The 14,964-nt window shown below is 33.7% G+C and overlaps 1 protein-coding gene across 1 annotated transcript; it reads left to right on the top strand.

Annotated features, from left to right (window-relative positions):
* Nucleotides 1-1,020: 1,020 nt before the first annotated feature.
* LOC129290717 (probable LRR receptor-like serine/threonine-protein kinase At1g06840) lies at nt 1,021-13,493 on the top strand. Its single transcript, XM_054927611.1, is given in 22 exon segments — nt 1,021-1,313; nt 1,718-1,820; nt 2,327-2,477; nt 2,636-2,707; nt 2,808-2,879; nt 3,362-3,505; nt 3,598-3,669; nt 3,802-3,873; nt 5,567-5,641; nt 6,487-6,506; nt 6,509-6,554; nt 6,665-6,733; nt 6,870-6,941; nt 7,127-7,213; nt 7,393-7,461; nt 8,173-8,681; nt 9,227-9,385; nt 9,550-9,833; nt 10,338-10,389; nt 11,314-11,564; nt 11,802-11,936; nt 12,684-13,493. Coding segments are annotated over 22 exon segments (2,919 nt in total). The 5' UTR covers nt 1,021-1,265; the 3' UTR covers nt 13,041-13,493.
* Nucleotides 13,494-14,964: the final 1,471 nt, after the last annotated feature.

Genomic DNA, 14,964 nt, shown 5'->3' with positions numbered 1-14,964 from the left:
AGCTATAAATGACTTATAAAATATATTCCCTTCGTTCTTATATATAAAATATTTTTAATTAAATTATGTAAAATAATAAAAGTTAATTATCTAATTAAAAATATAGCAATATTTTAATTTTATTCTTAATTGTTGTAAATAAAAAATAATTTTTTTAAAATAAATTAATGAGACTATTTATTTTTTAATTTAATAAGAATATAATGATTCATTTATTATAAAATATACTAATAATCTTTTATATTTGTGAATAGAAACATATTTTAAAAGAGCTTTTATATATAAGGTCGGAGATATTAACGAAAAGAAAAAATAAATAATGGGTGCAGTTAGGCCCTGCTTGTGTCTGATTTTTTTAATATTTTTTATTTTATTCCTAATAAATATAATGTACTCCCTCCATCTCATTTAAAAGGCACATTATAGAAGGTTCATTTAATTTTATTTATAAATTATGGTGTAATTTTTTAAATAATATTTAAAAAATATTTTTAAAATTATCTTTTATGAGAAAAAATAACGTAATATTATTTTTTAAATTTATTATTCAGAGACATATTTAAAATTTTATACACTTTTGTTCTTGTTATTTTTTTATTAATATTGATAGAATTAATAAAAATAATTTATAAAAAAGATGATTAGAGTATACTGTATTTGGACAGTTGAGATAAGGAGAAAAAGGGATACTTGGAGGGAGAGCACACACGTTGTATTATAATTAAATTAAATATCCAGCGTCAAGACTGCAAAATTACACAAAGGACTTAATCCAGTTTTTATATATAAAATGTAATAATATAACGATGATTATGGTAAGGGTTTCAGACGAGATCATATCGTTGACCATTTCGCCGCATCCGCATCTACCAACCGCGATCGCGATTCATTTCTGCCAGCCAAGGCCACTCGCTGAGTTGGCGCGTTTCCTCTTTTGCGTCCTTTTTGGGATCTCTCTGAGTCTTTGTTGAACGTAAGTGGAAAGTGAAAGTACGGAAAAAATCAGATAAAATAAGTGGCCTTCGTTGAAATCTACCAACTTCTACTCTCTCTGTCTTTTGAATATTCAGACTCGATCAGCCCATCAACATGACGACGTTGCTTGCACAGAAAAATGGAACAAGAAAAGCCCGTCTTCAACATCATTGTAGTTATTATAATAGGAATAAAATAGTTTCGTCATGATGGAGAGAATGATTTAGCAAGCAAGTTCCTACCCACTCCATTGCCTGCATTGACTTTTGGACTTAAATTGCTAGGGTTTCATGCCCCCACTCGGTGATTTTTCTCATTTTACTCATCTCAATTCTCAAGTAAGACTTTTTGATTCAGTTTTGTACATTGGAACTATTTTTTCCACCATTCTTTGTTTCTTCGTTATGGCTCTCTGCAATTTCAAGTTTTTGATTTTCATTCCCCAGCAAGATAGAATGATTCAAACCAAAATCAACACAAGTTATTGTATAAGGCTTGTTTCAGCTTCTTTTCCATTTTGCATTCGTTAATGTCACGTAAGCAAATGACATTTCGGGTTTTTTAGTTATGTACTTTAATTTTGCTCTGATTGAAGAAATTTTAGGCCTGCGATATATCAACCTTATTGTTCTTTATGTTCAACCCTACAACATGATTGACACTGATCCTTCACATGCCTTGATATTTTATCCGTTCGATCCATGTGGTGATTCCTCTTTATTCATTTCTACCCTATTTCCAGGTTACTGGGATGCTGGGTCCGAGATTTTATGGATTTGGCCTGGCTGTTTCGTTTTGCTGTTTCATTCTCACAGCAGCAGCACAAATAACAGATCCTTCGGAAGGTGAATTTAAATATTTTATATGGATTGGCCTTCTCTGTTTCATCTTCTTATCCGTGTCTCTGGCGCTTCATTCGACTCTGTAGACAAGTACTTCAGATTGAACCATGATGCTACGTTGTGTCAAAACATCACTCAAAGTAGGAAAATGGCATGGCAGTTACCATTGAGAAAATGCTAAAATTTCAAAGTTCCTGCATTAAGTGTTCTTCATAAACTCCCTCTCTCTCCGTGAGTGTGAAGACTCTTAATGCTAATGTGAAAATAAAGAAAGTCTCCACATTTTGCCCGCCCTTCCTAGTTTACTCCAAAGAATACATAGCCCTCACTATCATATTTGGCCTTCATGGTAAGCTGAAAAAAATATTACCTTGAGGTTCCAAGCTCAAATGTTAGTACTAACAAGCGCAAGTAGAAGGATAATTAGTCCTTAGCATAATTTGATTTGGTGAGTGAGGCTTCTAAACCTGATATGTGGTCTATGTTTGTGCTGTCTGTGCCATTTGTAGTGAATGCACTGGTCCAAATCAAGAAAAGTTTGATTGATCCCAAGAACTATCTGAGGAACTGGAATAAGGGCAACCCATGTACATCAAACTGGACTGGTGTTTGGTGTTTTGATAGGGTTGGGACTGATGGATACCTCCATGTCCGTGAGCTGTATGGCCCTTTCTTCTTTCTTTTTCTCTCTCTGTTTTTTTTGGAAGTTTCAATCTGGCAATTTGTATTAGTCAGATATTAGAAAATTAGTGAGGAAAGCTATAGAACTGCAGATGTAATGACAGAGTTCTAATTATTATTCTGCAACTTTACTGAAGTTACTTAATGACTTTGAATCTCTCGGGAAGTCTAGCACCTCAGCTTGGTCAGCTATCTCAGCTTCATATAATGTGAGTTGTATCACTGGATAAACTTCTATCTAGAAATTAAACAGGAGATTGAAGTGACACTTTCAGCCATGCTAATGTCTTTATTGTTTTCCTTATGAAGGAATTTCATGTGGAATGATCTGACAGGCACCATACCAAAGGAGATAGGAAATATCAAATCATTGACACTCTTGTAAGATGGCTTAGACTTTTCTAGAGCTATTTCCTTTATACAATAATCTGAGATATTGGAATTGATCCTCAAGAGTTAAGACCTTTATATTTTTAGAAGAAATTTGCTGTCCTGCTAGATGATGATGAGATTTTAAGTAAATATGGTCTTACTTATTTATGCATCTTTTTGATCTTTGGTTCAACTCTGCTGACAGATATATTATAAATTAACGTTTAAGATTACTGAGTGACATAAATCTGAAGTCCGGATAAGGTTTCTTCTTGTCTTAGACTACAAAATAATGACTTGTAATAAATTAATTGGAGTTTTCTGTTGTTCTGCTGTCTGTATGTGAGTGTGCATGGTTGAAGAGAAGTGAACGTGCTAATGCTGCAGCACATGAAATTTTCTTATCAATCATGCAACAGAGTATTGATTTAATTCACTCTTATATGCAGTAACATAAAAATAACTATTCTTTGTGTGAACTGCCTCTGCAGGCTCCTGAATGGCAATAAGTTATCTGGTGCTTTGCCTGATGAACTTGGCAATCTCTCAAATTTGAATAGGTTCCAAGTTGACCAAAACCAATTGTCAGGTCCAATACCACGGTCATTTGCCAACTTGGTCAATGTTAGACACCTGTGAGTGAATATCCAAGCTAAATGCATCATTAACTTGGTTTGGAGCTGGATTTCTTATGTTTACTTTATCTGTTTTATTTTCATCTTTCCAGCCACTTGAACAACAACTCATTTACTGGTCAAATTCCACGTGAACTTTCAAACCTACCCATTCTACAGCACTTGTAAGTTTTCAAGGCAGAAGGCTTTTCTTCACCTACCTTGTGGTTTCAAACCTCTATTAGCGGCATGTTTCTCCATTTTCTAATTCGTGAACAAGTTCTTCAGTGTGTTTACTTGTTGAGATGACATTACAGGCTTGTAGACAATAACAACTTTTCTGGCTATCTTCCACCAGAATTTTCCGAGTTACCGGCGTTGCGCATACTGTATGCTTCTGTTCCCAGATTGTTTAGATTAAATAGCATTAATCAGTTGTGGTTGTTGACATATATCTTCTTGATTTCTCTGCTTATTCACTGTCTCTGAGGGTTTCTTTTTCACCTCTCCAATTTTTTGTGTGCTGGAGGATTAGTGAAGAGTGTAAATATTATGCTCTTATATCAAATGACAGTCTCGTCATGCTTAAAGTATGGGATTGTGATTTATTATAATTGTTTGGACAAGGCTTGTTGTTGTTGTTGTTGTTTGGATGCTCACACCTGCACTACAGAAGCATCAATAACAGGAAATATTGGCATGAGGGACATGACTAAATAGCTTAAAAGAGTTTATGTGTGGGCTCCTCTGGTTTCTGCTCAAGGATGGGCTTAGCTGATTCCAATATCTGGGAGCACAGCTTGCCCTGTTTGTTGTCACACATACATGGACTTGTAAATACATCTACCCATACAAATACAGTTACAGAGATACAGGCTACTTGTGTAACTTTCATCTCTTGGAAGGAATTTTAGCATTGACGGGAAATGATTTAAATAATTTGAGGGTATCGTAAAGAATAAAAAGGACCACTATTTCATGAGTTTATACAGGATATTTTGGAAGTATAATGTTCTATCTCTCCTTAAGAAGTTTAAGCAACTAATAATGTAACATTAACTCTCTAGAACCACCTTTCAATTCCCCAGTTGACTTGCCTTTTCATGAGCTAGCTACTTTTATTTCTACCTTCTAAATGTGAATGGTTCTGATAGAGTACTGCACTCACAAGGGATCATGGGATAGTGGATGAAGTCTTAGTGGATCAGTTTGTTAGCATATTTTTAGGAGGTGTTTACTTAGTTTCAGTTGAAGAGAGAGAGAGAGAGAGAGAGAGAGAGAGATTATCTATAAACATCTCAATTAGGATTTGTTTATTATTAAGTCAATGTTGGCTAGGATCTAGTTGATTATTTTATTATTTATTTAATTATTATTTATGTCTTTTTATATTATAAATAAGGGAAGCAGCTAGTAGGAATAGTTGTTTGATTTTAGGAGATTCTTCTTGCGCTTTATAAGTGTTCTGAGTTTAAGATTCTTGCTCATATTCTGGTAAAGATTTTCTTTCATCTTTGTCAAATTGTGAGGTTAGATTATAATTCCACATTTTAATAAAAAACTTTCCTTCCTTCTTCCTGTCTGCCTATCTTGGATCCTATGAAATTCATTGAATGGCATTGTCAATCTCGTGACTGAAGCATAGAAGCACAATGAAAATAGCATGGGTATATGTGGGACTGAGGAAAAATAACTCCCACTGGGCCACTGTGGTGGTATGCTTTGTAAATTCTTATAATTGTGGTTGACCACTGAGAAATTCTTTGATTCCTAAAATACTATAGTCAGCTGCAGGAATATTGTAGAGTGATTAACATTTTTGTGCTTTAGAAAATCAGATCTTACTCTTACTACCACTACCTGATAATTAAATAATTGTCTGGTAGCTTTAATGTTTGATGCTTTGAACATCTATGTGCATGGTCTTGTTTGTTTATACTTCTACTTTTAGGGCTGATAGATGCCGCCACATGCTAGCTTTCTGTTATGCGTGCTTATAAATCTTTATATTGGGAAGAAAAAGTAATGTAGCTATAGCCATGTCCTCATTTTTTTTTATTTTTTTTTTGTTACCTGTTGCAGGCAAGTTGATAACAACAATTTCAGTGTAGCAGAAATTCCTTCTACATTTGCAAACTTTTCCAAGCTAGTAAAACTGTAAGCATTCCTATTGATAACGCTTTTTCTTTATTTTTATTCTAGGATGTTAGAGATGTTAGATAATTTAATTTTAAGGCACCATCCTTTGACTCTCATATTATGGCCTTAACCATTAGCCAGATGATGTGAAAGAATAATTCTGGGCAATAGAGAAAATAAATAGAGATAGGAGAGATTGGAGAGAAGAACAGGGAGAGGTTGAAAGGAATTGAGAAACACAAGGATCCTGAATAATACAGTTCTTATCATTGGAGATAGGATTACAAGTTAGATGTCCCATTATTTATAGGTTTCAAACACTCACACTCCCCAACAGCTAAATCCCAATAACTGTCATTTAAATCTAAAGTACAACAAACTGATAGATAATTACAAAACTATAACACCAGAAGGTTCTTTGACATTTTTTCTAAACCTTGTTAATCATGAAGCCAGAGTTCTATCTATCCTTCTCTTTCACAAATTTAATTTTCCATTCAAGATAGAAGAGAGTTTATCTTTACATCCTTCAAGGATAAAAATCTTTTATATATGAGTGCATGTCGGACATGAAAGTATCCTTTGGGCAAGTGACTGCTCAAACTTCAAGATTGATGGGTTTTTTTGAGACAGGATATCCTTAATGAATGCGGCCAAGGAATTGGCATGCCCTTTGCCCAGCTGATACTGCATTTCCTTTAGAAACAATGACTAGAAGATTCTATTGCAACTAAAATTTAAGGGGGGTGGGGGAATACGAACAAAGGACAAGAAATTACGTGGGAGTTTTCAATTTTAACTTTGAGATTATAACCAAGACTGATTTGGTTTCCTGAGCTAACGTATCTTCTCTGACTTAACAGAAGTCTTAGAAACTGCAGCTTGCAGGAGCGGTTCCTGATCTGAGTTCAATAAAGGAGCTTACCTATTTGTATGTTCAAATAAATTCTATTTTTCTTTTACTTGTGACTGATGGCACCTCAAAGTTTTACTCCATTCTCTATAGACTACCTGTTAACCTGTGTCTGGTTCCTGTTTCAGGGATCTTAGCTGGAATCATCTTACTGGATCCATACCATCGAAGAAACTTTCAGATAATATGACAACTATGTATGTATATAGCCGATTTACTTCTTTGTATTTTGTAGCTTTAATGCCCCAAATTGCCTTATCTACTTGCAAAGCATATATTTATGTTAAGTATGACCATTTGATGATTGACATTGTAATTTTCTTTTTATGACAGTGACCTATCAAATAACAAGATCAACGGATCTATTGCTGAAAGCTTCAAATTACTTCCTTTACTTCAAAGATTGTGAGAACATACTCATAAATCTGTAATTTTCATGGTAGCCTATGATGGATTACAAAGTAATATTTTGAATATCTTAATATAAGTCTTCTAGAAAAAAGCGAGCTGCCATCAAGAATATACGTTAGCATGGGCAATACTTTCTTTTTTTTTTTTTCATATTTTCTTTTTGAATTTGTCAATGGCAGGTCACTAGCGAACAACTCTTTGTCTGGATCCATCCCTGATAGTATATGGCTGAACATGTCCTTCAGTGGGAGTGCTAAGCTCACAATGTAAATTCTGAATCCAAATCATGTTGTTTACAAATCTTGTAGGAATTCTCTGCATCCAGCTAACTCTTCTCTGAGCTAGAATACTTGGAGTATATCAAGTTTTCATCAGCCACTTAACGGTTTTAGTAGGTGGAATGGATTTTCAAATTAAATTTTAATGCTTTGTCCAATCTATGCAGTGATCTTCGCAATAATTCATTTTCAGACATTTTAGGCAATTCAAGTCTTCCAGCAAATGTCACCTTGAGGTATTCTTATTGTTCAATGTTCATATTTAGTAACAAATGGACTTCCATGCATCTGACATATTGCATGATATGCTTCTCTCTCTATTGCTCTGTTGTTTGATTCATGAACATAATGTGGCAATCATTCTTGGTTGTATTTATATGGATTTCTGATATGTATTTGAAATTGAAGAAAATGCATTCTCTTACAAGTAATTTAGGATCCTTATAAACAAGGTCCGCTGTAACAATCTACAATGGAATGCAGGAGACTAGATTATCACTAAACCTTAGGACAGTCTCAAGTAAGCTGCAATGCATGCAATGCAATGGAATCCATATGATTAATCTAATAATGATGACAAAAAAAGGTGTCCCATTCTCAAGCTTTTGGCAACTTGATAGGTTTCTGTATTGTTTGACCTCCTCATGGTATTTGCTCTTGCTTCCTTTTAAGTTACTTGCTGGACATGCAAAGTGATTTTGGGGTCTTTGGGCTAATACATATTTCTAATAGGTTTTTCTGTTGTTCAGCTAAAGCTGTGCTTGTCTCTTTTAATAATGAATTCTCCTGGGTGGGGCAAAAGAGGTGATATGAAAAGGCTTGTTGTGCATTTATGATACTATCTAACATGTTAAAAAAAGGTTCTCTAAAATTGATGGTTATTTCAAAATGATTGGCTCTTGGCGTTGCCATTTTCTTACCAATTTCTTTCTTTTTTTTCCTTGAAGGCTTGCTGGCAATCCTATCTGCAAGAATTCTAACATTCAAAATATTGGTCAGTATTGTGCCTCTGAAGGGGTTGAATCTGAGGAACCTATGAATTCAACAACTTCTTGTCTTGTTCAAGCTTGTCCAGTGGATGATTTCTATGAATATGTCCCAGCTTCTCCTGTTCCCTGCTATTGTGCAGCACCTCTGAGAATTGGATATCGTCTGAAAAGCCCAAGTTTCTCTTATTTTTCTCCTTATAAAGCTTATTTTGAGTTTTATCTGACTCAGTCTTTACATTTGGGCCAATACCAAGTATGGATAGATTCAATTGCTTGGGAAGCAGGACCTCGTCTCAGGATGTATTTGAAAATTTATCCTAATTATAATGACTCCCATGCTAATAAGTTCAATACAAGTGAGGTACGGCGTATTCAAGGCATATTTGGATCATGGAATTTTCCTCGCACTGATCTTTTTGGACCATATGAACTCCTGAACTTCACTCTCCTAGGACCTTATGAAGATTGTAAGTTTCTTAATCAGCATCATTCCTTACTTAAGTGATCATAGACAGCACATTATCAATTTATGCTAAATTCTTATTTATCTTCTTAACTTACCACCATATGTATGTAACATTTACCACAAATCTAATGATCTTTACTTCTTGCAAAAGTGATTGGCGGATTTTTATTCATGATACAAAGAAATTAACTGTTTTCTTTTGGTGTTTTGGACTATAATCATTGTCACTTTTGTCTCATGTACAAGGAGATCCCATAGCTACCTGTATATTTTTCGGTAAAAAGTTTTAATGCTCATTCATTCATTAATCCAAATCGATTCTTCTATTAAACTAGAAAAATATAGAAGACTATTTTGATCAACCAAAGATTTGAGTGTCAATGAAAAAGCAAGTACCTTTTTTGTCTACCTAGAATTAAAATTGATGTTTATGACTCAAATTGGATGCATCTAATACCTGACCTAATTTTTTTTCATATTGAATTGAATTATAGCATGTTTTCCTTATTGAGTTTCTCTAATTTACTTCGCCTGTTATTGTCGTAGTAATTGTTGAGACAAATAAGAGGAAGATCAGTACAACCGTGATAGTAGTTGCCATAATTGCAGCTATTGCTTGTGCAGCGACGATCTCTGCAATTGTCACTCTCGTGATAGCTAAAAGACATATTAAATACCGGTCCAAGCTATCCAGGAATCATATGTGTGAGTATTACTTGTATCTAAAGTGAGTGCGTGCATTTGCACTAAATCCATGATAAGTTACACTACTTATGGCTTGTAAACTGTTCAGCTCCTTACATTTTTAATATTTTATATTGCGGTGAACAATATCATTCAAAAGTTCTAAATCTTATTTCTTTTTGCAGCCTCTAATATTTCCATCAAAATTGATGGTGTGAAAGCATTCACTTTCAAAGAACTGGCTCATGCAACTGACAATTTCAGCAGTTCAACTATAGTTGGCCAAGGAGGTTATGGGAAGGTTTATAAAGGCATTCTGTCTGATAAAACAGTTGTGGCCATAAAACGAGTAGATGAAGGTTCTTTACAAGGACAAAGAGAATTTCTGACTGAGATTGAACTTTTATCAAGGTTACATCATCGAAATCTAGTTTCATTGGTCGGATTCTGTAATGAAGAAGGAGAGCAGGTAATTTTTCTAAGCTAGTTTTTCCTTATCTTGCTATTGTTTCTTTAAAAAAACATTTGAATTGTTTGTGGGTGCAGCATTTGTGTATTGTGTGTGCGACTGTATAATATTTTAACCCTCTAGCAAACTAGCCGTTGAGTAAAAACTTTTAACAAGGTAGAACCCAATTCCTATTTGTCCTTGAATTCCACATGCAGCCTATTTGTCTCCTTCAGGCTGTCAAAGTCCTTTGTTATGTCTGTTCTTTATGTTGATTTGGTTAAACATGTCTGTTCTGTGTTGAGGTTACATGTGAATTGGATTTATGACAAATAAGGCCTCTTGTTATTTAGTAAGTGAATTGCATGCTCTTACTGATTCTTCTCTTTAAAGCAGTCAATAGATATTGAAGTTACGACAATAAGGACTTTATTCTAGTTCTTCTATTTTAGTATCTAAAATATTTAATGTATTTTAGATGCCAGATCATATTAATGAGTCTCATCTACCATTCTGCTGGTTCAGATTCTGGTTTACGAATTCATGCCTAATGGTACCTTGCGGGAGTGGATTTCTGGTATGAAAATGTTGAACCTTCAAATTACATTTACAATGCTTTCAGTGTCTAATATAAAATAGGTGTCTCTTTCATTATTTGTTTAGTGCTTCTTTTAACTTCCTTTTTTATGTATGTCACTCATCTGTTCTACTCTTCATTTGCAAAAATATTGTTGATATGTTTGCAAGGAACTTTGACTTTTTTTGTAAATGACAATGTTAAAGTAATAAACCATAATAATTCCTCCATTTTTAAATATATACCTTTTTATGGGGAAATTTTTTGTTTAATTTTATGTCTTTTTAGCAGCATTTGTTATGATTTTTTCTATTATACCCTTATTTACTCCAATTATTAGGCTTTAGGGGAAATTTTGACAATGCACTCAGTATTGTTATGTATTAATTGCATTTCTTAATTGTGTGTAAATACTTTAGAAGACAAACATTTTGAAACAGAGGGAGTAGCTTTATAAATGTACACTGATGCATATGGATGTGGTGGCTACTGAGAAAAATATTTTTTTTTTTTTCCTGGGTAGGAAACAAAATTTGAATACGGTCATTTGCATTACAAATCTGGACATGGGAGAAAGAAACAATGGGGACTAATTAAATTATCTAGAAAAGGAATATGGAAACGGGAAGCAAAAAGTAACACTTATTGAAGTAGAAAGAAAAAAATACTTTTTAACATGAAGATTCAATCACGATTAATCCTTTATGCAGGTCCTCTCAAAGTCAGGCAATAACCTGGCACTCTATGATTTTGTGGTTACAATAATTCTGTTTTGACATGTAATGTAAAGTATTGTTCATGTAATATAGCTTCTAAAGGTCACCATTGTTACTTCATGTGGTTCTCAAATACCTTCACCATGAAATCTGCTAAGCCCTGGTGTTTCTCTGCTAAGTAGTATTTATGTGCATCGTTATATGATAGGTAAAAGAAAGGGAAACCTAAACTTTGGTATGAGGTTGAGGATTGCAATGGGTGCATCCAAAGGCATACTGTATCTCCATACCGAGGCTAACCCTCCGATATTCCACCGAGATATTAAAGCTAGCAACATACTTCTGGACCGATTGCTAGTTGCTAAAGTGGCTGACTTTGGACTCTCACGTCTTGCTCCAAATATGGATGATGAAGGAAACACACCTAAATACGTGTCAACAGTTGTGAGGGGAACACCGGTAAGTTTGCTGCAGAAAATTGGAGGAATGACTTAAGTTCCTATTATTGAGGACTGTACATTAGCACGCACACACGTCTCTCTCTCTCTCTCTATATATATATATACATGTATATTTGTATGTATGTCTAGGAGTTTTATGCAGTATTGGCAATTGGCAGTGTCATTGTAAGATTGTTCTGGCTGGTCATCTTCTTCCCCTATTAGTTTTTAAATGCTTCTACTCATACGTTTCCAGGGGTACGTAGATCCAGAGTACTTTTTGACTCATAAGTTAACAGACAAAAGTGATGTTTATAGCTTGGGGATTGTGTTTCTAGAGCTTTTGACAAGCATGCAACCAATATCACATGGGAAAAACATTGTTCGTGAGGTACCATGTTTAATATAAGTGTTCTCTCAATCACAGCAATGTTAGAAAAATGATGGTTATTTTAGATTTTTTTTTTCCTTTTGTAGTTTAGTTGGATTTTATGCTATTATATGGTAAGAAAATCAACTTCATGAACATATTGATTAAAATAAATATTAAGAACATCATATTACTGTTGGTCTAATTCATTCTTCAATCATCGCAAGAAAAAATTATCACTATTGGTTTGATCTGATTTAGGTAATGCTTGGATTGATGTATTTGAATTTGAGTTTTACATTTAAAATCTCATATTTAAAATTCTTTGTTTGGATAGTGTAAAAAATTTTAAAGGTAGAAGAGAGATGAGGTAAGATTTGAGGCAAAATGAAAGCTTGAGAGTGATGAGTTTGCCTCTGTTTTTCAATAAGTAAGAGACGAGGACAAGAGATGCGAGGAGAGGTAAGAGTAACAGAGGCATTAATAATGAAAATGTGAAGAAAATGAGAGAGTAGGAGTAGCTGACATTTGAAATAATTAAGGTTTAGAGAGAATTTGAAATTATAAAGAAGTTATAATAAAATATGAATTTGGATTTGAATCATATCCAAATTCATAGATTTTTATGCTTCCAAATGGGAGATTTGGTTCAAATCCAACTCTAAATCCTCATTCATCCAATGCAGTCTTAATTCTTTTCAGTTTTAGTGGATTTGATTTTTGGAAATCAGTTTGGTTTTGAACTAACGATGCTGAATGTTATGTCAGGTTAACGAGGCTCGTCAGTGCGGCGTGATATCTTCCATTATAGATAGCAAAATGGGTTCATATCCATCAGGTTGTGTGGACAAGTTTCTAAATCTTGCCCTCAGTTGTTGCCATGAGAATCCAGAGGAGAGACCGTGCATGGCAGATGTGGTGAGGGAGCTAGAGATTATCCTTTCGAAGTTGCCAGATTCTGAAACTTCTTACCCAGACATTGCATCTGATTTTTCTCTCAAAATGGCTTCACCTTCGTCATCATCAACATCCTACATGGCAAGGGAGGGCCAACACATGTCCTCTCCTATGTTGTCAGGAAGCAACCTTGTCAGCGACGTTATTCCCACCATTGTTCCTCGTTAATTAATGCCACACGCACAGTCTTAGACGAAAGATTGTAGGAGATCAAGTTGGAAGTAGACAGATTCTCTTTGTGCTAGTGTTCAAAATTTGGTTCGTGGACTTATTATAATGGTTGAGAGGAGAACACGATCCCGTAGCTATGGGTGCATTGCATATATCAATAATAAGAACAATGGACCAAATCTGAGACAGCAGAAGACAGTGAAGGTACATAGTATGTTGTGTTTTTCTGCATAAACAATAGGAAAAAGGTTGTTACTTGTTAGTTAAGGAAGCTGAGACTGGGATGGGGTTTGATTGTATTATAGAAGATGTAGTGAGGAAATTGGGTGATGTTACCACAAAGTTTGTAGATAGAAATTCTAATTGTGGCACTTAACCCATCCAGAATTTTGATGTATTTTTACATGTGTCAATTAGAAGGCGTGAAATCCCATGCTTTGAATATCGAAACACCCATATTGTTAGCGATGTTGGTCAGAGCATTGGTTGACTGCACTATGGTTGGACTGGTGGCAATTAAAGTAATATTTTTTAAATAATACATGTGAAATAATAATTATACAATATTTATCTATATGTTGTCTATGTCATGTAATACTTATTCAACCATCTAATATTTGCCAAACTAACATAATGTTATGGGTTAAATATTATTTTTTTCTCCTAAATATTTTTAGGAGGTTGGGAACCCTTCACTAAAAGGTGAGACAGTTTCTTTTTTAAATAATTTTTTAAGAGTAAAATTATTTTTTCATTAGAAACCTATCATTTTATCCATCATTTGTTAATGTGAAATAGTTGTAAGGCTCGCATAAAGTAACAAGGCATTTTAATCAATTTTTTTGTTATTTTGCCACTAAAATTAGGCTTGATTCGTGCCATTATCATTGTTACTTCCAATCTTTTAGCTCACATCAAATGTCAAAATGGGTTAGAATACCTTATTGTCAATATGCATGAGTCTCATAACTATTTCATATTAGCATATAATGCATAAAATGATGGATTTATGGCGAAAAGTTGATTTTGCTCCTCAAAAAATTATTTAAGGGGATATATCTTCATTTTTTTATTCAAGGTACCCAGTGCTTTTTAAAAAATATTTAGGGAGAAAAATATTCTTTAACCTTAATCTCATACATGGCCAACTTAAAATATGATTTATTGTCTATTACAAATCATCAAAATCAAGTATGCTTGATTAATTATCTAAGCAAACTAGTACAAGCTTCCATAAGTAATAAGAGCCACCCATAAAAACATCAAATATAATAAAAATGAAGACAAATAATCAAGACAAATAAAAATACAAAGTAACAAAGTGTTGGATTATTGAAATTAAAAAAATAAGAAAAATTGATTCTAATTAGTTTTTTACTTATTACAATCGATTTTATTGGGTTTTCACTAGTTCACTTTTTGGTGGGTTTTCAAAGGTTTTAAAATGGAGCTATGGCCCAATTTTCAATCTGGTCAGTTTGATTTGATTCAAACAACTTTGATTTTCAAGTCAATTTTACGTTAGATTTTCACCTTCTAAAACGTTAGATTTTCATCTTCTAAGCTTAATGTCATTTAACCTCCTATAAAATTTACATTTTACTTTTAATACATAAAAGTTTCATAAATTAATAAAATTAGATAATGGGAAGTCAAACCAAATAAGCCAACATGGCCAATACAATTTCCAGCTCGCTTTGACCAAGAGGAGCCAACAAAATTGGACACTCAGCCACACAGCTTGATCCTAGACAGCTAGACCCAATTTCATCAATTTATTAAATAGATTATTTATTTAAGAACATGGTGAGAGGTTCTTAACTTTATTTTTGTATTATCAATAATGCTATGCTAATTTTTTATGGTAGTTAATTTTAATAATTATCAAGTATTATATAGTATCAAATTAATTAATATCAAC

Source organism: Prosopis cineraria, unplaced genomic scaffold, assembly GCF_029017545.1.
Source record: "Prosopis cineraria cultivar Desert tree isolate PC_DT_omini unplaced genomic scaffold, ASM2901754v1 PC13, whole genome shotgun sequence".
Taxonomy (NCBI): domain Eukaryota; kingdom Viridiplantae; phylum Streptophyta; class Magnoliopsida; order Fabales; family Fabaceae; genus Prosopis; species Prosopis cineraria.
The sequence above is the reverse complement of the archived record's forward strand: the minus strand, read 5'-3'. Positions and strand labels throughout refer to the sequence as shown.